The sequence below is a fragment of the Malus domestica genome, chromosome 11 (genome assembly GCF_042453785.1).
Source record: "Malus domestica chromosome 11, GDT2T_hap1".
In the NCBI taxonomy this organism is placed as follows: domain Eukaryota; kingdom Viridiplantae; phylum Streptophyta; class Magnoliopsida; order Rosales; family Rosaceae; genus Malus; species Malus domestica.
Window position 1 is genome coordinate 242,678 of NC_091671.1, and position 23,157 is coordinate 265,834.

At 38.2% G+C, this 23,157-nt stretch overlaps 4 protein-coding genes and 1 long non-coding RNA gene across 8 annotated transcripts; 4 read left to right on the top strand and 1 right to left on the bottom strand.

The window, feature by feature from the left end:
* The first annotated feature begins 1,290 nt into the window (after nucleotides 1–1,290).
* Nucleotides 1,291–5,296, top strand: LOC103446981 (probable serine/threonine-protein kinase PBL16). Its single transcript, XM_008386155.4, has 6 exons — nucleotides 1,291–1,876; nucleotides 3,008–3,315; nucleotides 3,402–3,537; nucleotides 4,053–4,189; nucleotides 4,449–4,572; nucleotides 4,764–5,296. The coding sequence occupies exons 1-6, from the start codon at nucleotides 1,813–1,815 to the stop codon at nucleotides 5,150–5,152; spliced, it is 1,158 nt and encodes a 385-aa protein (XP_008384377.2). The 5' UTR covers nucleotides 1,291–1,812; the 3' UTR covers nucleotides 5,153–5,296.
* A 666-nt stretch (nucleotides 5,297–5,962) lies between these two features.
* LOC103446980 (ruBisCO large subunit-binding protein subunit beta, chloroplastic) lies at nucleotides 5,963–10,374 on the top strand. 2 transcript variants are annotated; one of them, XM_070808866.1, is made up of 15 exons: nucleotides 5,963–6,279; nucleotides 6,722–6,949; nucleotides 7,035–7,160; nucleotides 7,517–7,654; nucleotides 7,736–7,831; nucleotides 7,973–8,215; nucleotides 8,303–8,537; nucleotides 8,706–8,875; nucleotides 8,961–9,038; nucleotides 9,129–9,200; nucleotides 9,308–9,412; nucleotides 9,529–9,621; nucleotides 9,712–9,804; nucleotides 9,913–10,039; nucleotides 10,123–10,374. In XM_070808866.1, the coding sequence occupies exons 2-15, from the start codon at nucleotides 6,722–6,724 to the stop codon at nucleotides 10,134–10,136; spliced, it is 1,818 nt and encodes a 605-aa protein (XP_070664967.1). In that variant the 5' UTR covers nucleotides 5,963–6,279; the 3' UTR covers nucleotides 10,137–10,374. The 2 variants fall into 2 exon arrangements, with proteins under 2 accessions (XP_070664967.1, XP_070664968.1); XM_070808867.1 differs by having other exon boundaries at nucleotides 6,098–6,279; nucleotides 6,717–6,949.
* A 2,281-nt stretch (nucleotides 10,375–12,655) lies between these two features.
* LOC103446979 (pumilio homolog 12) lies at nucleotides 12,656–17,320 on the top strand. 3 transcript variants are annotated; one of them, XM_008386150.4, is made up of 9 exons: nucleotides 12,656–12,805; nucleotides 12,996–13,067; nucleotides 13,604–15,322; nucleotides 15,503–15,665; nucleotides 15,929–16,092; nucleotides 16,182–16,440; nucleotides 16,639–16,753; nucleotides 16,864–16,907; nucleotides 17,003–17,320. In XM_008386150.4, the coding sequence occupies exons 3-7, from the start codon at nucleotides 13,686–13,688 to the stop codon at nucleotides 16,744–16,746; spliced, it is 2,331 nt and encodes a 776-aa protein (XP_008384372.2). In that variant the 5' UTR covers nucleotides 12,656–12,805; nucleotides 12,996–13,067; nucleotides 13,604–13,685; the 3' UTR covers nucleotides 16,747–16,753; nucleotides 16,864–16,907; nucleotides 17,003–17,320. The 3 variants fall into 3 exon arrangements, with proteins under 3 accessions (XP_008384372.2, XP_008384374.2, XP_017190905.2); XM_017335416.3 differs by having other exon boundaries at nucleotides 12,665–12,805; nucleotides 12,996–13,059; XM_008386152.4 differs by lacking the exon at nucleotides 12,996–13,067 and having other exon boundaries at nucleotides 12,664–12,805.
* Nucleotides 17,321–17,723: 403 nt separating this feature from the next.
* On the top strand, nucleotides 17,724–20,567 carry LOC103446978 (protein MET1, chloroplastic-like). Its single transcript, XM_029087780.2, has 7 exons — nucleotides 17,724–18,367; nucleotides 18,856–18,962; nucleotides 19,104–19,198; nucleotides 19,325–19,401; nucleotides 19,604–19,724; nucleotides 19,948–20,007; nucleotides 20,087–20,567. Exons 1-7 carry the CDS (start codon nucleotides 17,952–17,954, stop codon nucleotides 20,228–20,230), a joined length of 1,020 nt encoding a protein of 339 aa, XP_028943613.1. The 5' UTR covers nucleotides 17,724–17,951; the 3' UTR covers nucleotides 20,231–20,567.
* On the bottom strand, nucleotides 20,490–22,754 carry LOC103446977 (uncharacterized). Its single transcript, XR_011573577.1, has 2 exons — nucleotides 21,640–22,754; nucleotides 20,490–21,086 (listed from the first exon to the last, which is right to left on the bottom strand). It is a non-coding gene; the product is annotated as an uncharacterized lncRNA (long non-coding RNA).
* Between the last annotated feature and the right edge of the window lie 403 nt (nucleotides 22,755–23,157).

Consider the following 23,157-nt stretch of genomic DNA (forward strand, 5'->3'; position numbering starts at 1 on the left):
CTTATCTTAAGTTGACCCATTTTTGGTACCTTTTTGAGCAAGTTATAGTTAGAAGCCAAATGAATTGGGTTCAACTTGATTTTATACTCATGCTCATGGAACAAGTTCATTATCCACTATAATGCTTCAAGAGTGGATTGCCCTATACATTAATATCTGCATACATACATTACCCAACCACATATATGTGGTAATTGTATTAATACTAGTGTCCACAATCTCTCTGAGAACCTTTTTAATACGACTTATTTTGATCCAAATGAATTGCAATAACTTAATGCGAACATATTGTTATCTTATGACGGTTATGTATTAGTCTTTCGTGGCTAGATAACCTTATTTTATTGGTGCTGGTTGTCTTGTTGACGTAGCCTCTCCTAGGTTGAATTGGCCTTCTGATGGATTATGAATGCAATTTGTCATTAGAGCAGTTCCAGCGGAGGGCATTTTGCCCAGCACCCAGCTGAAAAAACTGCCCAGCACCCTGTGAAACCCCTCCACCCGACCCAATTGACTGGCACCCAGCTCAAGCCGGTCTCTAGCCCAGTCCAAAATTGACTGAGGTGTTGCCCGGTACATCTGACCAGAAGCAGAAAGAAAAGGGAGGGAGGGAAGTGACTGACCCAACGGCGCCTTGGGAGCCAGCATCATCGCCGTGAACGTCGGGATGGTTCAATCGAAGAAAACTGTTGTCGCCGGCGGGCGTGGCCATGGTCTGCTCACTGCGGCTGGAGGGCGAGCCCACGCTGCCGCTCATCGAGACGGACTGACCCCCGGCCATGTCGTCGTCGTCCTGCCCTGCTCGCTCTTGTCCTGGTTGCTGCTGGGACCTTGTCCCCATCCTAATTCCAACCACACCACGCCACACCACACCAATGGAATCTGGTATTAATTGGAGAAACCAATTGAATTCAAATCAATTTAGGCGAGCTGATCTTTGCAGTTTATAGGTGTGTGTGAATCTTGATTCTTCAAACCTCTTTCGTACCCGTCTACGCACTGAGAAAGAAATGGAAGCAGAGAGAACGAAATTAAATAATAAAATATTAATTGATATGAATAAAATAATATAATATTAAATTGACTGGGTGCCAGCGCATTTTTAGGAGTGGAGATGCTTTGATCTATTACTGTTCACTGGGGTCTATTACTGTTCATTTGAGTGGATAAATGCGCTGGGTGCTGGCACAAAGTCTTTAGGGGTGGACTTGCTCTTAGAAAAATGAAAGTTAGGTAGCAGCCGCTGACTGCAAACCTTCCTGCTATTGCCTATTGTGTACTGATAAAGAGTGGGAAAGGGTCAAAAAAAAAAAGAGGCATGTGGACTAAAGGAAGAAAGAAAAGAGAGAGAAGGTGTTGGAAATGGAGAATGATGGAAAAAGAAAGATTGGTGGAATTGCAATCCACCATATCTGCGCACTAACAAGGAAGCACAATATATTTTTGAATCCCAAAAAAATAAAAAAAATAAAAAACCCTTCTCTACTAATGCGGGCCCATTTCTGCCATGGCCAAGAACCAGCACCCACCTCAATCCCTCTCCTCTCCACCCCATCATTACCTTACCACCAAGAAGAAGAATTCTCTCTCACTCTTTCTCCTCCTCATTCTTCAACAATTTCAAACTCACAAGAAGAAAACAATTTCCCCACTTAAGTTCGCTCTTTACTCTTTTGGCTCTGATTTTGGAATCTCATTTGCTTTTCATTTGGGGGTCTGAATCCAATTCATCCTTGTGAAATGGTGATGGGTGGTTGGTGAGGAGGAAGTGGGGATTTTTTGGTTTTTTTTCTTCTTCTGGTTTTGGAAATAATGGGGAATTGCTGGTACAGTCGGGAACCTTCTGTTTACAGAGTCTCTTCCAATGCCAAGTCAGGTTAGTCCCCATCATAAATCTTGCTTCTTTTTCCTTCTTTTTTATGGATTGTTTTTTCTGCTATTTTTTCTGATTAGATTAGTGAGAGATTAGAGTTGAACCTTACCTTGGTTCAACATTCAAATGATCATGCTCTGTTTTGGATCCATAATTAATAAATTAAATTATGTGCTGGTTCCTCCTCATGCAACAGAAATTTCAAAAAGAATTCGTTAATCAAATTGATATAGACTCTCTTGTGAAGATGGAAATCAAGATTGCATTTTTAGGATGATTCACATAACCATATGCAAAAAGATCATTTCTTTAACTTGTTTGGACTGAGATATACCAAAAGACCGAAATCGAAAAATTGAGCTGATTCTCTAACTTTTCATTAGTTTTTGCTGATATTGAAGTAGGTTATACTATTTTTGTTGGATTCTTTATGTTTAGAGGAAAAAACAAATGAAGAGGATCTACTTTTTCACCTTTTCCATATGGCCGGTTGAAAAGGTAATAGATTATTAGATTTCCTTTCCCGCACGAAAGTGGATATTCTACATTGCCGGTGCCTTGTATCTTATCTTGATTCTTACTAGTATTTCTGTTCATTCTAGCGAGTTTTCAAAAGCATATCCTTTCTTGTTCAAAGTTCAATTTTTTCCCTTCCTTCTATTTGGAGTTATATGTGAAATTGAGGTTCCCCATAAAACCAATTGCTAATATGGGGAGTAGCCCAAGATCATATAAGCACATAGCAAACCTTGTCCCTCACCGATGTGGGACAACTCTCAACAATATGCTCGAGTCTTTACTTTGTGGGACCATTAATCTTCAGCTTCCTCCTGGTCCATACGAAGACAATCGAAGATTTAGCTTATCCCTCTTGTATACATTTGTATCTAGAACTAAACTTGCACAGGAGACTAAAAGATTACACATTTTGCTATAAAATATTAACTTTGGTATGTAAAAAAGAATTGCATGTTACCTTCGAAAAGTTGATGGTGCATACCCTACTCTGCCATGCCAGGGATTTTTATTTTAATTGTTTTTCTTAGTTCTTTCTATATGATGCACTTCAAGTTAGTTGTGATTGGATTTGGATGGTTCAGACGTGTCATGTTATGCTCTCAATTTTCTCTTCAGAGTCCTCAAAAGACCAGAGCCCCTCAGTGAAACATAGGGAAGATGATAGTAAGTTACCATCAAATCCTGAAGAAGTTGAGATCCTACGTCGTGATTCAGCTGCAAATCCTTTGATTGCATTCACATTCAGTGAACTAAAGATAATCACTGCAAACTTCAGGCAAGATCGCATGTTGGGTGGGGGAGGATTTGGAAGTGTGTATAAGGGGTTCATTACTGAGGATTTAAGAGAGGGGATTGACCCCCTTCCTGTAGCTGTTAAAGTTCATGACGGTGATAACAGTTATCAAGGACACAGAGAATGGCTGGTAAGCTTGGTGTTCTGTATTTTAACTCACTAAGAAGATTAAAAGAAAGATCAGTTTCATTAAGAGGTTGATTTGTGCATTTCTAGGCCGAAGTCATATTTTTGGGGCAGCTTTCTCATCCAAATTTGGTAAAGCTCATCGGATATTGTTGTGAGGATGAACAACGGGTGCTGATATATGAGTATATGGCTCGGGGTAGTGTGGAAAACAATTTATTTTCCAGTAAGCACATAAGTATTTTCTCTCTCTCGTTTTCTATATTAATTTCCCAAAAATAATTCTCTGATTAATCTGGAAATGCTTAGAGAATTACAGAGAGAACGGGGAGACAAAATATAACAATGGAACAGAAATATGATTGACCAGGCACAAAGACTTGAGACAATTCCATTTTCGCTTTATTAAAGCTTCTTGCATCTGGCCCGTCTGGACAACCCTTTGCGCATATGATGGCAATGCAGGATGTTGAATATATTTGTCATAGGATGTGAAAGAGATTAAACAAAGAATGGCCATGAAAGTGCAAAAAATGATCTCTAGAACTTCTGTCAAATGTCATTTTCACATCAAAATGGAAGATAAATGCCAAAAGGGACATAAAGAGACTTGTTTTGGGGCAAACCGTATAATTTTGTGAAACCTATGACAATTGACAAGTCATACTGTTATTCGTTATTTGGTGAGTTTTGTGGAATAATATAAGACTGTATATCACATGCGTATTTCCCTTTTTATAGGAGTGCTGCTTCCTCTGACTTGGTCCATAAGGATGAAGATTGCATTTGGTGCTGCTAAAGGACTTGCCTTTCTCCATGAGGCCGAGAAACCTGTCATCTATCGTGATTTTAAGACATCTAATATTCTGTTGGATCTGGTTAGTATACTTGATTTTTTTTTTTCAAAGAGAATAAATTACATCACTTGGGACGTGTACCAATTACCATATCAATTGCACTGTCTAGTCTCTATTTCCGGATTCAATCCAAGTATGGATGATATTCTCTAGGGGTCATTAAAAAAATCATGGATTGATCGAATGAGCTGATTTCAGTTACTGCAGCATACGTATCATTGATCTTCTGAGTAATTTCAATCGGATTACAATCGCACCTTCTTTGCATGCCTCAAAACAGGACTATAATGCAAAGCTCTCTGACTTTGGCCTTGCAAAAGATGGACCGGTGGGGGACAAATCTCATGTTTCTACGCGCATAATGGGGACATATGGATATGCCGCACCTGAGTACATCTTGACAGGTAAGTTCTGTTACAAATTTAGACGCATCTTTTGGCAATTAGGAAGGTCTTTGTAAACCAAATGGAGATGAAGTCATTTCATTTTGTTCCCCATAACGTCCAAAATTAGGATTGCATTGTTAAAAATCGACAGTTGAACTCATATTGGGAACTAAAGATCATTTACTATATCTCCATCTCCGTACGTGCAGGCCATCTAACTCCTAGAAGTGATGTTTATAGCTTTGGTGTTGTTCTTCTCGAACTTCTGACCGGTAGGAAATCTTTAGACAAGTCACAGCCAGCCCGAGAGCAAAACCTTACCGACTGGGCTCTCCCGATGCTGAAAGAGAAGAAGAAGGTGCTGAACATTGTTGATCCGAGACTAGAAGGAGATTATCCTGTTAAAGGAGTTCAAAAGGCAGCCATACTAGTGTATCATTGCTTGAACCGAAACCCAAAAGCAAGGCCTCTAATGCGAGATATTGTTGACTCTTTGGAGCCTCTGCAGGTTCCGGAGGAAGTTTCTGACAAAAAAACTGTAACCGAGATCATCCAGTTTCCGGAAGCTGAAACTAAAAGAAAAGAAGACCCGGTGTAACTGACATGCATGTGTTGTTTGGTTTGTTAGCTTCATTTGTGTGCGTCTGAGAAAATATATGGCTTCTGTGATGATAATTTGTAATTGGATTATTGTAATTTTGCGTAAATATCAATCTCAAAGCATATATTCTCTTGTTGATAATGCAATATTCATTTGACAAGAACACAGAATATATAAACTACATATAAAATGAAACAAGTGCAGACTGCAGAGGCAGAAGAGTGATGATGACATGTCACCGGAGTGACATCACTATATCTAGTTCACTCATCTTCAAAGATTGGAACTTTAAACCACGTATTTTCTAAGTAAGTCATCAAAAAATCAACCCTATTAAAACTTGTTTGATCGTTTTGATCAACATTGTTAAAATTTCCGTATTTAACTGAGTAACATAGTTACTAAACAATTTAAACTTAATTGACCTAGTTGATCTTTAATGAATATCCTAGAAAAAAAGGAAAGGGATTATCTCCGGATCATTTTCATCAAATCCTATCCATCAATTAATCTGGACCCTTGAAATTTGATTAAACGGCTAAAGTTATTATAAGTTTTAAGGTGAACCCTTGTTTTTAGTCGTTGGATCAAATTTTAAAAATCCGGATTAGTTGATGGGAAGGATTTTGTGAAAATGATCTCATTCCAGTTGACAAAAAAAGAAAGAAAAAAAAGTGATCCATTTGGTTTAGCCTTTTAGGAGGCCACAGAAAAGCATATCAATGTCTTGATTCTTGAGATAAACAAAAAGCCCAATCTTTAAATTATTTGAGCCCAATATACCGAAACGTCACTCATGCTTGCTGCGTAGTCGGAGTCTCCAAGTTCTAGAGTGTTCGGAAGAAGGACAAACGAATGGGCAACCGACGGTCCAGATGGAGTTTGGGTCTGGAAGGTTTCAAGAGCTCAAGTCAAGGGTGGGCAGTGGGTCCCTATAACATTATTGAATCCCTGCGAGGCTAAACCTAATGCGTCGCTCGCTCGCAGTCGCAACCTTTTTTTAGATTTCACTCAAGTTCACTCCTTTTCCTTTGTGCTCTCTCTCTCGGGCGTTTCTTATCCAAACCCACCAAAACCCAGAAGAAGCTGCTCTCTAGTCTTCCACTTCGTTGTTTGGCTCTAAGGTGACACCTCTCTTCAACCTCTCTCTCTCGCTCCTGAAGCCCTGTGACTCAATATTTACTGTTTTCTGGTGCTTTTGAGAGGCGGCTGGTTGTCGTCTGTGTTGTGCGCTTTCCGTATCAATTGAAGCCCTTTTGGATTCTTTGTTTCGTTTTCCTTGCAGCTTGTTTTGTTTTGTATTGGATTTGTTCTTTGCTCCTTTTGAATTCAGTTCACCTTGATTTTAATCATCCATTTGAATTCAAATGAAAAGACATGAAATTGTTTTTTTTCCCATTAATTGAATATGGATGAATTGTTTTTTTCAATAACCAATTGGATAATGTGTTCAGCTGGCTTTATCTGTGGCTCGTATATTGTTGTTCGGATTATGCGCTTTTACATGGCTATAAGTATTTTACTGACTTGTCGTGTTTCTGATGTTACTGAATTTGACAAGGGTAGATGGCATCCACATTTGCAGCCATGACTTCAGTTGGTTCCTTGGCTGCTCCTAGCGGCCGTGTCATTGACAGGAAATTCGACAACTTGTCGTCTCATGCTTCATTCTCTTCATTCTCCGTCTCTAGAAGGCAGAATGTGGCTTTGAGGAGGACACGGTCTCCCAGGATCTGTGCCATGGCCAAGGAATTGCACTTCAACAAGGATGGCTCTGCCATCAAGAAACTACAGGTGAGTCTTTTGAAGAGCAAGGCTGCTATTTTGTTTCCATGCTCTATCTTTACGCGCTCTAACTTATTATCTTATTGTTATACAGACTGGTGTCAACAAGCTCGCCGACCTTGTTGGGGTTACACTTGGTCCAAAGGGAAGGAATGTCGTTCTAGAGAGCAAGTATGGCTCCCCCAAAATTGTTAACGATGGTGTAACCGTTGCAAAAGAGGTATATGATCCTTTCTTGTTCACATTTTCGGAGGGAACAAGATTAAAGCTTTCAAGTGTTCTCATCTTTGCTTTTATGTGTTGTAGTTCTGGGAACATGAACTTAGATTCCTTTACGCTTTGAGCGTCAATGTTTCTTTTAGCATTTCAAGTTGTAGTGTGAGATGAGAGCAGCATGTTGTGAGTTTGGCAAAGCATATGAGCTACATGATGTTCGTTTTTCGTTGAATAAAATTCTGAGATGAAACGTATTCACTTTGTCCAAGAGATTGCAATTTTGAGTTTAGGACAGTTTGCATGAGTCACTTGAGGACTGCATTTCGAGATTATTAACTTTGTTCTTTTCGGCCTTTAAAGGTTGAGTTGGAGGACCCTGTTGAGAACATTGGAGCTAAGTTAGTGAGACAGGCAGCTGCCAAGACTAATGACCTAGCTGGTGATGGTACAACCACTTCTGTTGTTCTTGCACAAGGTCTTATTGCTGAAGGTGTCAAGGTTTGTACCATGGTCTTTCTGATTGCATTTTGTTGGGAGAGTTTGTGTGGAAACTTCTGTTAATTGAGTTCAATTGTTCAGGTGGTTGCAGCTGGGGCAAACCCTGTTTTAATCACACGTGGCATTGAAAAGACCACCAGAGCTCTAGTAAATGAGCTTAAGTTGATCTCTAAAGAGGTAGCGTAAATTGTTTTCTGATTTATTTCAGTCTCAACCATCGACCATGTGGTGCTAGCATTATGATTTCCTGTGTTTCTTTGCATTGCTTCATATTCCTTAAGTCTCCTCAGAACAAGAAAAGTTTACAACTCATTGCAGGTTGAAGACAGTGAGCTGGCAGATGTGGCAGCTGTTAGTGCAGGAAACAACTATGAAGTAGGAAACATGATTGCCGAAGCTTTGAGCAAGGTGGGTAGGAAAGGTGTGGTGACCCTTGAAGAGGGAAAGAGCGCTGAGAACAGCCTGTACGTTGTTGAAGGAATGCAATTCGATCGTGGTTATATCTCACCTTACTTTGTCACTGACAGCGAGAAAATGGCAGTTGAATATGAGAACTGCAAGGTAACTTGTCGTCCTTCCCTGGGTGATGAAAACTTAATTTTCAATGTGTTATTGGTGCCTCCTAATACAAGAGTGGGTTGTGTGCAGTTGCTTCTTGTTGATAAAAAGATTACAAATGCAAGGGACCTTATTAACATTTTGGAGGAAGCTATTAGAGGAGGATACCCAGTTGTAATCATTGCAGAAGACATTGAACAAGAAGCTCTTGCAACTCTTGTTGTAAACAAGCTAAGAGGAGCTCTTAAGATTGCTGCCCTTAAAGCTCCAGGGTTTGGTGATCGCAAGAGCCAGTACCTTGATGATATTGCTATTCTAACTGGAGGTACTTTTATGTCTATCGTTTTTTGGTCTCAACTCTTGCCTAGGTGTCTTGTGTGCTAATAGTATAGTTCTTCCTCCTGTTTGAATAGAGGGCTGGTGTAACCGATGAGTCTCCCTTATTATTTTCTGTTTGTAATGTGATATTGAGATACTATTAATTTGCTTATAGGAACTGTTATCAGAGAGGAGGTAGGACTCACATTAGAGAATGCTGGAAAGGAGGTCCTTGGCCATGCTTCGAAAGTGGTTCTTACAAAGGATAGCTCCACAATTGTTGGTGATGGAAGTACCCAGGAAGCAGTTAACAAGCGAGTTGCCCAAATTAAGAACCTCATTGAGGTGAAACCCTCTTTCTCCTTCTCTAGAAAACGCTTATGGACGTTTGTCATTCTTTATAGTCTTAACAAGTTAAACATCGATGCAGGCGGCAGAGCAGGACTATGAAAGAGAAAAGCTGAATGAAAGGATTGCAAAACTATCTGGTGGTGTTGCTGTTATACAGGTAAGTTTCTATATACACGAAGACAATTTGGATTATGATGTATGCCAATTGTAATTCATTTTTATTAACTTTTTCTTGAATTCTCCCAAGGTTGGAGCACAAACTGAGACAGAGCTGAAAGAAAAGAAGCTGAGGGTCGAAGATGCTCTGAATGCAACGAAGGTAACGCAACTCAAACTAATATTTTCATGTTAAATACTTGTTTTCTTTCATCTGATCTTTGGTGCATTAAAGAACATTTAAAATTTAAAACGTTGGTAATTGTCCAGGCAGCTGTTGAGGAAGGTATTGTTGTTGGAGGTGGATGCACACTTCTGAGGTTAGCATCGAAGGTTGACACAATCAAAGATACTCTTGATAATGATGAAGAAAAGGTAACGTAATGTTGATTATTAAACTCACCCTATCTTTTGGGGTATGACTCAGAAGAAGGTTCTCATTATGACTGAAATTCTATTGAATATTGGCTCAAATCAAATGGTAATTGCAGGTTGGAGCAGATATCGTTAAAAGAGCTCTTAGTTACCCTCTGAAATTAATTGCCAAGAATGCTGGTGTAAATGGAAGTGTTGTCAGTGAGAAGGTATTCTTTCGTTTGGCTCAATATAGAATATACCACGCTTACTCTCTGAATGCTATGTTTGTTTTAATAAATTGGAGTCTCCTTTTTCAGGTGCTTTCAAATGACAATCCCAAGTATGGATACAATGCTGCCACTGGAAACTATGAAGATTTAATGGCTGCTGGAATCATTGATCCAACCAAGGTGGGTTTCTGTACAGAATCTGCATTAGAGCCATCATGGACTTCCACGAATAAAATCAAAATCTCATGCACATAATTTACCGAAATTTTGATTCCTTTTATTTTTCAGGTGGTGAGATGTTGCCTGGAGCATGCATCCTCTGTTGCGAAAACTTTCTTAATGTCAGACTGTGTAGTTGTCGAGATTAAAGAGCCAGAACCAGCAGTGCCCGCCGGCAACCCCATGGACAACTCAGGTTTGCAGATATTCTAGTGCTCTCTATTCCGCTATTGTCTTGTCAAAATGCAAATTGCCAACTTCTTGCTCATGTTGTGACAGGCTACGGTTACTAAAGTTGATCGGAGAATGAGTACGGTGCGAGGAAGAGGAGCGAACAAGGTCAACCTAGAATCCTAGACCTTAGAGGGTGGCATCAAGTTATTAGACTGATAGTATTTGAATGGAAGAAATTTTTGTATACATAAAGAATTCGGGTGAGAATATCTCACCGGAGTGCTGCAGATGTTGAATTCCTTTTCAGTGTAGCAATCACTGCAAATATAATTTGAATGGAAGAAATTTTCGTGCCAAGTGTGTTTGTATTCTCGATTAGTTAGGTTTTGTTTGAGTTATTGGTGAGACTTTTACGTTGAATTATATGTTAAAAAGTGGAAAAGAAGCTCAACGGAGTTAAAGGAGAATGGTTAGGCGCAGGCCAAATAATTTGAAAAGGATTAGTGACTGATAAGATGGATTTAATGGTGTGTTGGGTGATTAGGTTGGTGTATTTATCATGTTATTAAGTTTTGAACGGTATAAAAGACTCTAGATGCATAACTATCTTGCCTAGTGCAATGAATGGGTATGGTATTCCTCCAACCCTACGTAACTCCAGTTGCTTGGAAATGGAAAAGCAATAAATATTGAACGTGGAAAAGAAGAGCATGCATTATTTCATCTTTGTTGGTCTCCGTAAGTTGTTGTTTCAATGTACTTCTTACGGTTGGTAGACATTAACTTCTTGTTATAGATGATTTGGCCTTGTTTTAAGATGTAAAATAGCTCACATGCATGTTTCTCGTTAATTTTGTCGAAAAAAATGACGGAATTAAGTCGTAGGTGTTAGTAAAATATTTACAGAATTCAAATCAAAACAATCGTACCTACTAAATCAAAGTTAAAGCTAAAGAATTAAAAATAACAGAACTTAATGCTTAACAAACCATCCTATGTTTGTGCGAGTTATCGAAACACCCCTGGATAACTTTTACTTGTTTGCTGACTTGTTTTTGGTCAAACTACTTTTTACTCGCTAATCTACATCTTTTAAGTTTTAAATATATGGTCAGGATTTAATACAAAAATGAAGAGTAATTAATTATACAAGGGAGACGTTATGGAAGGGAGGATGTAAAATTGATACGTAAATGAATTACCGCTACAACAGTAAACAGTTAATGACGATCCGAACGTCTCGCCACCTCACTGTTCCAACTGAACTCTAGTTAGTCAATTATTCTATCTCTCTCTCAATTACATGCTTTTGGGGCCACGTACACGTATCCAATTGAATATTTTGATATGAACTGAACTTGGTTGTTGAAATATCAGCAGCAGTTGCTGCTTACGATTAATCATAGTTGGACACGTGTTTAAGTTTTGATTTTTTTAATTAAAATTTAGACATATGTCTAACCATAATTGGTCGTAAGCAGCAGTTGTTGTTGATTTGTTCAGCAGCAAAGTTCTATCCTTTTGATATGGCCACGCGTATCAAATCAAATATTTTGATATGGCCACCCTTCTCTTCAACTTCAATGCTATTATTAGTAATATTTTAATTTTTACAGCCTTATTTTTACCCGTTTAGAAAAAAATATTCACGGTTTCACATTTGTATAATTTCCAAGTAGAAAGCTAGATAGTAAAGAAGAATGAAGTAGGTGTATACACTAATGTAATGTGAACCCAATGCTTGCTTGCTATTTGTAGCGATGGGCTCCCTTTTCCTTAATTGAACAAAAAGCTAAGGCAATAAGGTACGTAAGGGTATGGCATTCATTACCAATTCATAATGTATAATATTTGGAGAAATGTACAAAATTGGGTAACGAGTTTACACAGCAAGAGAAAGATACCCTTTCTATATGTTTTCACTCATGCACAATCTTTTACTCTTAGGATCGTGGATGAAAATGAAATGGTGTGGGATAGCCCACTTCAACAACTACGAGGTTTTTATTTTGCTTTTATGTTTCACTTTGTAGTTTTTAATAGATAATTGTAAACGTTGAACAAGGTAACAACATAGCAACAACATATGTGAATTGATCAGACCAATGTGTTTATCCTCTTAAACTCAAATTCAAATCTCCTTTCAAGTGTACTAGAATGGCATTAAAATGCAAGAATTAAAAGACGATCAAATCTTTAAAGTCTTATAGTGTTTTTCATGCAAGAAGAAAAAGGAAGCCAATATAATGAGCATATTACACACACAAAAAGTGAGCGAGAGAGGCTAGAGAGGAGGGCAGATGAGATGATGTATAGAACATGTAACGTGGGATATAACGTACCAAAAACCAAACAAGAATAAGAAGCGTTCCATTCCCACATTTCCCATTTTTCTAATTTTCGTCCAATTCATGCATGAAAATGGCAAATATGGGGATTGGAGTGGGTGGTGGTGTTGCCAAATGGCCATCTCTTTCTCCTTTTTTTCTCTTTCGGAGTATTGAGAACTTCTCTCCTTCTCCTTGACGCCGCCTCATTCTCTCTCACTCCTCTCCTCTCCTCTCCATTCTTCAATTCCTCTCTCACCTCACCAAGACCAACAACACTTATTATTAACACACACACACTGTCACTCCCTTTGCACTCCCTTTTCTTTTAATTTACCCAAAACACCCTCTTTCTCTTCTCCATTTCTCTGCCCAACACTCTCTGTACATGCCTCTGTTTTCTCTCTCACTCCGATTCTCCACCGCCACCCTCATTGCCCTTTGTTTCTCCCTTCTCCCCCGTACGTCTCTCTCTCTCTCCTTTCTTCTTTTGCTTGCATTACTTTATTGGGTTCCGTTTCTTCTGCATTGTTCTTTTGTTATGTTCACCCGCACCTGATATTCCTGCCTTTTTCTATTTTTGATGTATTGATTGTGAAGTTGTGATATTCTTGTGATTCTGAATTATAAATTTAGCGTCTTGATGATCAGGATCATCTGGGTTTTCTCACATTTGATCAGCTAAAACCCACATTCGATCAGCTATCGAATTCGGGTATTCGGGTATGTTTCTTTCTCCTTTTTATTTGATGGGAACAATTCAAAGCAATCGGATTGATCATCCATTTTCTTTGTTTTGCACGTAAGAATCGAGAAAATTATTTTTTCTATTAAATTAATTTTTTAGTAGAAAATATGTGATGATCCTCATCGTTTTCATGCGCTGTGTGGACTCTGTTTCTGGACTGAGAGCTGACATAACGGCCTTGATTGGTCGGTTTTTTTTTTGTCCAATGGAATGTAGTCCTTATTTAAAAAACAATTAAAATAAAAATAAAAAGTTATAAAACTGGTGTATTTTAATGATCAATTTCTCTAGGAGGAGTAATTTTATCAGATTGAAGTGTTTTGTCATTTCAAATTGGAATTCTGGTGTGGTTTGTGTTTATAAAATGTGGGTTATTTTGCATAAATATTGTAGGATTATGTCTTGAAATTGATAGTTTTAAGTGTGTTGGTTTTGTACTTATTGATTTTTTTTAATAATGTCATTTGTGTTTATTTTGAGTTGTAATATATAAATTCTTGCTGGATTGAAGGGTTTATCTTGGGAGTTTGCTTGCCTGCTAGTGCTTGCTCTGTCTGGCAGAGTGAATTTGTTAAACGGACTGCGAATACGACATGGAAGATGGAAGAACTGAACTAGAGTTTGATGAATTTGAAAAGCTTCTGGGTGAGATACCAAATGCTACTTCTGGGAACACACATTCTGAGGAATCTGGAACAAAGAATGCGTCATTGTCTCCCATCTGTGTGAACTCCTGCAAAGGACCATTGAGTGACAAACTCCATAACAATGGGAGGCTGGATGAGGGGAAGAACTCGGCAAAGAAAATTCAGAAATCACCTGTGAAAAGGGTTCAACGAGAGGTAACAAATCTGCCCGATGATCAATCCTTAACGTCTGCACTCGCAGGACTGAGCTTTGATGGCGCAGTGAATATGGAAGCTGGGAGTCATGTCGAAAATTGTAAATCCTTGCAGAACTACTTTTCAATGGATGGACAAATCCCAAACAGCTTAAAGATGCAGGTTTCAAGCATGGATACGCCGGTCATGGTTGTTCCCTCTTTCCAAGCACCAAATAATATACCTTGTGGATTTTATGAGTTTGATGTGACAAACTCAGGCCAAGAAAGTTCAAACATGTCAAAGTTCAATTCTGAAGAGCTTAAGAAACCGCAGGCTGCCTATTCACAACCTGTTGAAAATTTATCTCCTGGTGTTCCTCTAGCTCATGCAGTGGAAGGTTTTCAGTTCCTCTCTAATGTGCCTGCTCCTGGTCTGCAGTTTCCTCTAACTTCTGATCATCAGCAGCAATTCTTTCTTGATGCACAATCTCGTATTCCTTACCAACATTCGCAACAGAATCAAATTAGCTGGAGAAACATGGAAGAGGAGCAATACCATAGGATGCAGGAGCAATATGTATACTTGCAGCAGGTTCATGATCAGCGGTTGGAAGCTCAGCATCTGGTTCAAGGGAATGGGATTATCGCAAGCAGGCTCACGCGTCCAAACCCAAGGCACCCCCATTTTGAGGTGCCAATCTCTCATCGGCTTGAACAATCTAATCAAGAACGAATATGGAACAATTATGTGGTTCCCAGGGGTCCACACGAATCGAATCCTGCTCTTTCGTACACAGATTTTAACAGGGTTCAAGTTCTTGACAAGTTGGGAAAGCAGAGTTTTCCTGAGAAGATTCTAACAAGATCACAGGGAATGAACACACTAAAAGCTGTGAAGTTTGGTGCTGTTGGAACAGATGAATCACTTACTCATATTAGCCAGAATGGCAAAGTTGTCTCGAATGGTCATTTCCGGCATGCCTTATCTACTCGAAATACCGGGTGCTTTCAATTGGATAGTTTGAACACATGGGGTATGTTCCCTAGTTTAATGCATCTTAAGAATACAGATATGAAGGTGCTACCTCAGAAATATACTGATCTGAAGACATTGCCTCAGAAATATAACTCCATGGATGAAATTACTGGAAGAATTTATCTAATGGCTAAGGATCAGCATGGTTGCCGCTTCTTACAAAGAAAGTTTTCTGAAGGCACCCCAAAAGATGTCGAAAATATTTTCTTTGAGATCATTGATCACATTGTTGAGCTCATGACAGACCCTTTTGGGAATTACCTCATCCAGAAGCTGCTTGAAGTGTGTGATGAGGATCAGCAAATGCAAATTCTTCATTCAATCACTAAAAAGCCAGGGGAACTTGTTAGGATTTCATGTGATATGCATGGGTTTGCCCTCTCTCTCTATCTCTCTCTCTCTCTCTCTCTCTCTCTTTATATATATATATATATTTGTGTGTGTGTGGGTGTGTGCACTCGCTCGCTTGTGTATGTGTTCGAGTTATAATCTCTCCGCTGCATTTTTTCTATATTTTGATATGATAAAATTGGGGTTCTTCCCAACCACAGGACTCGAGCTGTTCAAAAGGTTATTGAAACCCTCAAAACTCCAGAGCAGTTTTCCATGGTTGTTTCATCGCTAAAGCCAGGGATAGTGATGTTGATAAAGAACACAAATGGAAATCACGTTGCACAGCGCTGCTTACAGTATTTAACACGTGAATATCGTGAGGTAAAACATATAGTACATTGAATGATTTTTGAAGTTTATGAGTACATGGATGTTGCTGATGTTGGGATGTTTACTATCTCTGTGCAATGTTGCAGCGTGATAACTTATTTGTATATCTTCTTATCTGTTGTCGCTTGGTTTAATTCAGATTACCTTACTACATGAATCAGTTAGTAAATTCATTAAATCATGTATCATGGAATGTAGTAAATTCATTAAATCATGTATCATGGAATGAAAGATGGCAACGGTTTATTTTGCAGTTTCTTTTCGTAGCTGCAACTACTAACTGTGTAGAGCTTGCAACTGACCGCCATGGTTGTTGTGTGCTACAAAAATGCCTTAGCCATTCGGATGCTGAACAAAGAAACCGATTAATCTGCAAGATTACTTCAAATGCACTAATCCTTTCTCAAGATCCATTTGGGTACTCTATTTTCACCCCCTTCTTTACAACGTCCTTGATTTAATACATTAATAGCATGGCATGATATTTGCGTCATTTTTTGTTTGCAGGAACTATGTTGTACAATTTGTCTTTGAACTTCAGCTTCCGTGGGCAACTTTAGATATTCTTGACCAGTTGGAGGGTAATTATGGGGATTTGTCTGTGCAGAAGTATAGCAGTAATGTGGTTGAGAAAAGCCTGAAATATGCATGTGAAGAGCGGCGCATACGCATTATCCAGGAGCTGATAGAAAATCCGCGCTTGGATCAAGTCATGCAAGACCCTTATGGAAATTATGTTGTCCAAGCAGCGCTTAGTCAGTCAAAAGTAAGTATTATAGTCCATCTTACATTCTATCTTGTGGTTTAAATGAAATTCGTGTTCCTTTACGAAAGAGATTTGCATTTAACAACAAAATATATGAAGTGAAGTGATCGAATTAATTTTCTAAGTTATTTTTCATCGGGGCAACGATGAGGTTTTTCTATGCTTGTCCTTCTGAAATTCTCTTTGCTGTTTGAGCAGGGAATCCTTCATTCTAAGTTGGTGGATGCAATAAAACCTCACATGCCTGTTCTTCGAACCAGTCCTTATGGGAAGAAAATCCTCTCTAGCAACATTTTGAAGAAATAAACTATTGGTAAATTGCTGCAATATCTTCTTCTTTGACATAGCATTCAAGCTTAACCCATTTTCACTCCTTTGACACGGCATTCGAGCTCATACGATTTTCTTTCTTCCACGTTGTAGGTTTTAATTCGTTCAGAGAGTTCCTGTAAATCTGTAATAAGCAGGTGAAGAAAAGCTTTATATAGTGCTTAATGGTTTTCGTTTTGAACAGATGTAGATGGAAATTGAGTCTTAATCTTTGTGTTTTCTCCCTCAACAGGTTTTGACAATGTCAGAGCAAATCTCGCAGCATCACACCAGATCGATATGCTTGTAGATTAGCAGATTCGTTTTTGTCCCGTTTGTTTTTGCGTAGGAATAAAAAGGAATATGTGAAGATGAAGATGTAGAGCTGTTTGAGCTATGGGGAAACTGTACCATGGTTGGAAGTGGAAGATGGAGCAATGTGTATCTTACACCTATAGATTATTACTGCCAACGTGCTTCATCTGTGTTTTTGTTGTCTATTAGTATTCGTTCAGAAACATCTTGTTACTGTTTAGTATTTAATAAGAAAATTGTTAATGGCACTATAAAAGTTTTATTTTGCACTTCTTATAAATGTATTCTTTTTCTAAATATAGAAAATTTGGAGTGTAAAATAAGAATTTTGGAGTGCATATAATAAATCTCTTTAATAAATCCCATTAATCGATGATTTTTCGTTAATTATAGCTATTCTAATACTAATAAGATGCTGTCTTATGAAATTATAAGACATGTTAATGTTTCATTGGATTCAAAGGTTTGAACCATTTTTTATTAATATGTTTGGAGTTATGTTGTAATATAAACATAATCTCAACGACACTAAACTGTAATTTACGTAGCGTTTCACAGTTTTATTTTTTTAATTGAAAGTTTGCAATCGATTGTATTCACAATTAAAATTACATGCTACGTAACACAACTACTCTGTTTGTGCAGTAACACTGAAGTCGTACCATTAAATTTCCTTGGCAACCACCCATAAAAGTAACACGTGTCATGAGACCCTTGAACTGAAGACGAGCCTATTAGAGCCACTAGTCATGTACTCGTTGTAATCCAAAACCTTTTTCTTTGAGACCAAACAAATGGAATTTCCATCCCACATCCCTTCAGCAACTCCAACATCTTCATCTTCTTCTCCTTTACTTTAATTTCAGCTTAAACAAAAACAGAAGACAATGTCTTTGGCTTCAACAAGTCACCTGTCTCTCTGTTCTTCACCGCCATTGCCACCAAGAAGTGCTTTGACCAAGCAGCAGAACCACCACCCACTTCTGTTTTCTCCGACCAAGAATTTCTCTGGTCTGAGCACTTCAAGCTGTTTTCTCAACACCCATTTAGTAAGACTGTCTGTTTTCGTCGTAAAAGCATCGGAAACTGAGTCGAAACCAGCAGAGAGTGGAAGTGAAGGAGGAGGAGAGGGAAAAGGAAAACCAGAAGCATATGAAGAGTATGAGGTGGAAGTGGTGCAGCCTTACGGGCTGAAATTCTCCAAGGGCCGAGACGGCGGAACTTACATTGATGCCATTGCGCCCGGTGGATCTGCTGACAAAACTGGCAAGTTCACCGTTGGCGATAAAGTTGTTGCCACAAGGTTGTTATCTAATCCTTTCTTCCCCTTCTAATTTCGGTGGCTTTATTTGTATGATTGTTGAACAGCATGTCTCTTACTTTGCATATTTCTGAAAGTTTATCCGGCAATATATATGCTCAAATGAAATTGGTTACAAGCTTTTAATTGAAATGGAATCCGAGGGACAATAATATATCAATAGAGGGACACTAAACTGTGGTTTTTATACGATATCAATTGTCGATTTAGTGTCATTCCAGTTCTATTTGTGACTAAACTCGTATAATACGTTCTAGTTAGTGTCCCTTCTAATTGTTTGTAGCATTGTATTTATGATTTTTAAGGTTAAGGAATATCATGGCTTTTACATATTGTTCTTAAACCAATCGTAGTTTGGCACATGCATAAATTTTTCTTTTTGCGCTTTTGATGAGTTATTTATGGATATGCGAAAAAAGGCCGATGAGTGTCTGTGTTGGCAATGTGATCAAAGAGTTCTATCCATGCAGTGCAGTTTTTGGGGATGAAATATGGCCTGCTGCCGAGTATGGGAGGACAATGTACACCATTCGCCAGAGGATCGGTCCACTTCTCATGCGAATGCAGAAGAGATACGGTTAGCTCATTCTATCTGCCTTGTTTGTACTTGTTATCGTGACTAAAATACTCATAATTCATTCAAGTCCAAAGCTCCTACCTCTTAAATCAATCTTTTGTAACATTGTCTGAGGTTTTCGGAAATTTTGTTTCTTTCCAGGCAATTTAGATACTTCAGGTGAATTAACAGAAAAGGAGATTATCAGAGCTGAGAGGAATTCTGGTGTAATTAGCGGAAAATTGAGGGATATCCAAGTAAGTGAATCATTGTTCCAGTTGCGAACACAAATAATGCTGAATTGTTTCTTTTTGTTTCAGAAGATATTTCTAGAAATGGCCTCCAATGTAGTCTCTATATGTTTGTACGTAAAATGACTTCAGATGCAAAACTACCTGAGGAAAAAGGAACAAAAGGCGCAGAGAGAAAGTGAACTTCGACAAGGCCTCCAGCTTTATAAGTATGCAGCTTGATCTTATATTTATTCATGTTCTCTCCTTCTTCATCTTTCTTTTATAAGGATAGTTAAAAGGTTCAGTTTGCTTCCATTTAGCCAAGTTTTTTCTTCATTATGACCTCGGATGAAGTCCAAACTTCAGGTAACCGGAGATTGATCTCACTTACAACATTCTTTTCCGTTGTCCTTTTATTGGTTGAAAAAGGGGCGGGAAATATGAGGAAGCATTGGAGAAATTTGAATCTGTGCTAGGATCAAAACCTGAGTTAGATGAAGCTTCAGTGGCAAGTTACAATGTTGCTTGTTGTTATTCTAAGCTTAATCAGGTATTTCCAATAAGAATACTGTCATTACGATTAATTTGTGCTTCGGTTTCAACATTTCCCTTGGTTTTGGCGTTCAAAGGTTTGGCCATTTTACCTAGATTTTGATTTATCCTTCTACAGCTGACGTTGTTGTCGGGTTAAATAAATTGTGAAGGATTCTCTCTTTTGTAATCAATGTTGTGATCAACTAACTGATTTGTTTATATTGTAATTCTTTATATAGATACAAGCTGGGATCTCTGCACTTGAGGATGCCCTGAAAGCTGGATTTGAAGACTTCAAGGTAACGTACCTATTTTTGAGAATACCATGGTTTATTTCCTAGAGCTTCTCATGGAATTTATTACTTTTACTGTCAACAGAGAATTCGGACTGATCCTGACCTAGAGAATTTAAGAAAATCTGATGCTTTTGATCCTCTATTGAAAAGATTTGACGAATCATTCATCAACGAAAATGCCATCAACGCCATAAAATCTATATTTGGCATTTTCGACAAGAAATAGAGCAATGAGCTACTTCAAAAGCTAAAAGGACTTGAGCTGGTCTGCATTTGAGCTTAACGGCAAGTCAACGAAGGGATTGATTGAGCCATCAGCCATCTCGTGCTTCAGACAGATCAGTTTCGCTAGTATCAATTCGTTCATGGCATTAGTTTTGGATGAGTTTGGAAGATATTTTTTCTCTATTCTTGCTTACTTCAATCTTTTTCTCTGATGAGAATCTTCTGTTTGTAATTTGCAAGAATTGAAGATAGAAAGAAACTTAAGAGGGTAACAAAAAGTTTCGTATACATAAATTTCATCTAATGACAGGAGTGTCAATTGCTTTTGTGTTTGCAAATGTTATTGCATCTTGATCATTTTTTTGGGCACCTCCGCCGAAGAATTAAGCATCTAAATGAAAAAACAACTTTATCAAATATAAATATGGTGTTTCTGGCCCCTGGATCTATGTTGCCCCGGAGATTACAAAGTAAAGGCTGCGCATGAATGGATGATTGGTCCGTCGCCGATCCTGTGTCTGAACTTGTGAGAAGTTTCATAATCAAAAGAATGCAATGTTGATAAAATTCTCATAAACGGAAAGTGACTATCTTGAGTGCATAAAACAGTCCTGTGAGAGCTGCAGCTCCGTTGTAATTTTGGTAACGTGAAATGGACTAAAACTGAATTTCAAACACCTGAGTGCCGTTCAATTTTAGACCCATCCCATGAACATGAATTTTCCTTTCTTTCTCTCCTGGAATTGCTGTGATTTCCTTAGGAATTTGCAGAGCGGACGCTGATCGAGAAGTTTCATAAAATAACGCAAACACAGCGTCTTCTGTTCTCGTTTTCATTGTCTGTATCTTCTAGTTCACTATTGAAGAAACACAAATCACGCAGTGATTAGGTGAGAAACCAAAACCAAATTTGAAAGACATTAGTAAGCATAATAAGATGAAAAACAGAAAAGAATCGGTATTTCAAGGGGATGTAAAAACTGAGGCATGCAAACTTGCGCATTGCATATTGAGCGTGGTAATCCATACTGTGTTGTATTATAGATAAAATACATTACTGAATGCACATGTTTGGTTTCAACTTTCACATGAATGCTACACTTGGACCAAAAAGGAGAAACGATCCAAATTATCCAACCAGAATTCGTAGAAATTTGTCTCTTTTCAGATACAGTAGTTTATGATGTTATCTGACCTGCTTAACATTCACAAGGAAAATCAAGATCAAGCATCATGTGTGAATTCTGATGTAGGATTTTCTAAATATTTTCAGAAATTGGAAGCTATCAATCTTGGACGGTTAATCAAAGAATTCCACCCAAGGAAAAACTAAACGCAGCATAATTTGAGTACAATAATGAAGTAGCATGGTAGAGAGAGAGAGAGAGAGAGAGAGTAAAGACCACGTACCTGCACTGAAATTCCCTGATGTCAACAAGCTGCTTCCCTAAAATGTCTGTCCACTGCACTGTCTTCTTTAGCTCCTCCTGTTTTGGAGCACTGGAGTCCGAATTGGGTTTTCGGAGACTACTTTTGAGACAAGGCTGAGCAGTAGATGGTTGTGGATTCGCATTACCTAATAACTTTTCCTCCTTGATGATTTCTTCATCAACCAAGTGATCAGATGTCTCAGGAACTGATGCAAGTTTTGAATTAGGCAAAGGTGGAGGTGGAGGTGGAGTTGGGGCATTCTGTAATTCGAGTGGTCCAGGAGTGTATATGTGAGGGGAATTAGGCTTGCAAAAGCAAATCAAGGGAGGACAATGAATCTTGCAAAACACAAACCTCATCAAATATAAATATATATATATATATATATATATATATATATATATATATATATATATATATTATCTATCTATCTATCTATCTATCTATCTATCTATCTATCTATCTATGTGCCTGCCTGCCTGCGTTCCAAATTATCTCATTTTGCAGTTCCAGTCTCAATTCTCAAACAATGTTACAAATGAAGGCCTGTGAAGTTGGATTCCAACTCCTCCCAGCAGAAGGAGAAGACTCTCAAACAAACCAACCTAAAAAGTAAAGCATAAAAAATGAGGCTTGCTTATTGCCTACTGCCTACTGCCTACTGCCTGCTGCCTATGATTGTCGGAATGGGATTCCCTTTTATAAATTATAAAGTAGAGGGAGGGAACAGAAAGAAAGCAGCAATTATGTCTATGGAGACTGAAATTACGATGATACCCTGATCTTTCAGGGTTCCACTTCCACCTCCTCCGTCTTGTACATGATGAACATCATGGACAATGTTGAGAAGAAGCAGAAAATGTAATGAGAGAGCAAAGTCTACCCGTTTAGAAAGAAAGAAAGAAGGAAAGAACAAATACAAAAAAGAACAAAAACAAAGGAAAGGGAAAGGGAAAGCTTTTAATTAGCTGGAAAGGAAAGCACCCAACAACAACCCTATCTCAAAATCCAAATCCAAATCTAAAAGCTTCTGTTCTTTCCCTTGATTACCAATTACCAAGTAGCAAGTACCAACCATCAGTCAGGCAGGCAAATAGTAGTCTTATATTTTGTATCATTCTCTCTTATAATATATGCTCTCAAGTGGGAATGGCATGCCAAATTGTATTTTATTTTTTTAAATTAGGCAAGCTTATAGTTATGTAGAAAATTAGTGTATTTATTTATGTGTGTTGTTAGGATTCATGCCTGCAATTGTTAATTTTATGAATACAAATAATCAATCACCCGAGTCTCGTAATCTCAAATAAAAGGCTAGGCTAGGATCAATTCTTTATATATAATATCAGGGTTACATAACAAAATGGTATAAGAGAAACAACAAATCCAATATAGATAACTTTAACGAAAAGCACCCGGTACTGTTCATTTTAACGAAAAACCACATTTTTACACTAAAAAGTCAATCTTGGTACTATTCACTTTACCCTTTATTTT

Bases quoted from the DNA above. Each gene is read 5' to 3' on its own strand.
- LOC103446979 (XM_008386150.4), top strand. From the start codon at position 13,686: ATGGAAGATGGAAGAACTGAACTAGAGTTTGATGAATTTGAAAAGCTT. The intron at 15,666-15,928 runs GTAAAACATATA...TTTATTTTGCAG, and splicing joins TAACACGTGAATATCGTGAG to TTTCTTTTCGTAGCTGCAAC. The intron at 16,093-16,181 runs GTACTCTATTTT...TTTTGTTTGCAG, and splicing joins CTTTCTCAAGATCCATTTGG to GAACTATGTTGTACAATTTG.
- LOC103446981 (XM_008386155.4), top strand. From the start codon at position 1,813: ATGGGGAATTGCTGGTACAGTCGGGAACCTTCTGTTTACAGAGTCTCT. The intron at 1,877-3,007 runs GTTAGTCCCCAT...TTTTCTCTTCAG, and splicing joins CTCTTCCAATGCCAAGTCAG to AGTCCTCAAAAGACCAGAGC. The intron at 4,573-4,763 runs GTAAGTTCTGTT...CCGTACGTGCAG, and splicing joins ACCTGAGTACATCTTGACAG to GCCATCTAACTCCTAGAAGT.
- LOC103446980 (XM_070808866.1), top strand. From the start codon at position 6,722: ATGGCATCCACATTTGCAGCCATGACTTCAGTTGGTTCCTTGGCTGCT. The intron at 7,161-7,516 runs GTATATGATCCT...CGGCCTTTAAAG, and splicing joins GTGTAACCGTTGCAAAAGAG to GTTGAGTTGGAGGACCCTGT. The intron at 9,201-9,307 runs GTAACGCAACTC...GTAATTGTCCAG, and splicing joins ATGCTCTGAATGCAACGAAG to GCAGCTGTTGAGGAAGGTAT.
- LOC103446978 (XM_029087780.2), top strand. From the start codon at position 17,952: ATGTCTTTGGCTTCAACAAGTCACCTGTCTCTCTGTTCTTCACCGCCA. The intron at 19,199-19,324 runs GTAAGTGAATCA...AAATGACTTCAG, and splicing joins GAAAATTGAGGGATATCCAA to ATGCAAAACTACCTGAGGAA. The intron at 19,725-19,947 runs GTATTTCCAATA...TTCTTTATATAG, and splicing joins GTTATTCTAAGCTTAATCAG to ATACAAGCTGGGATCTCTGC.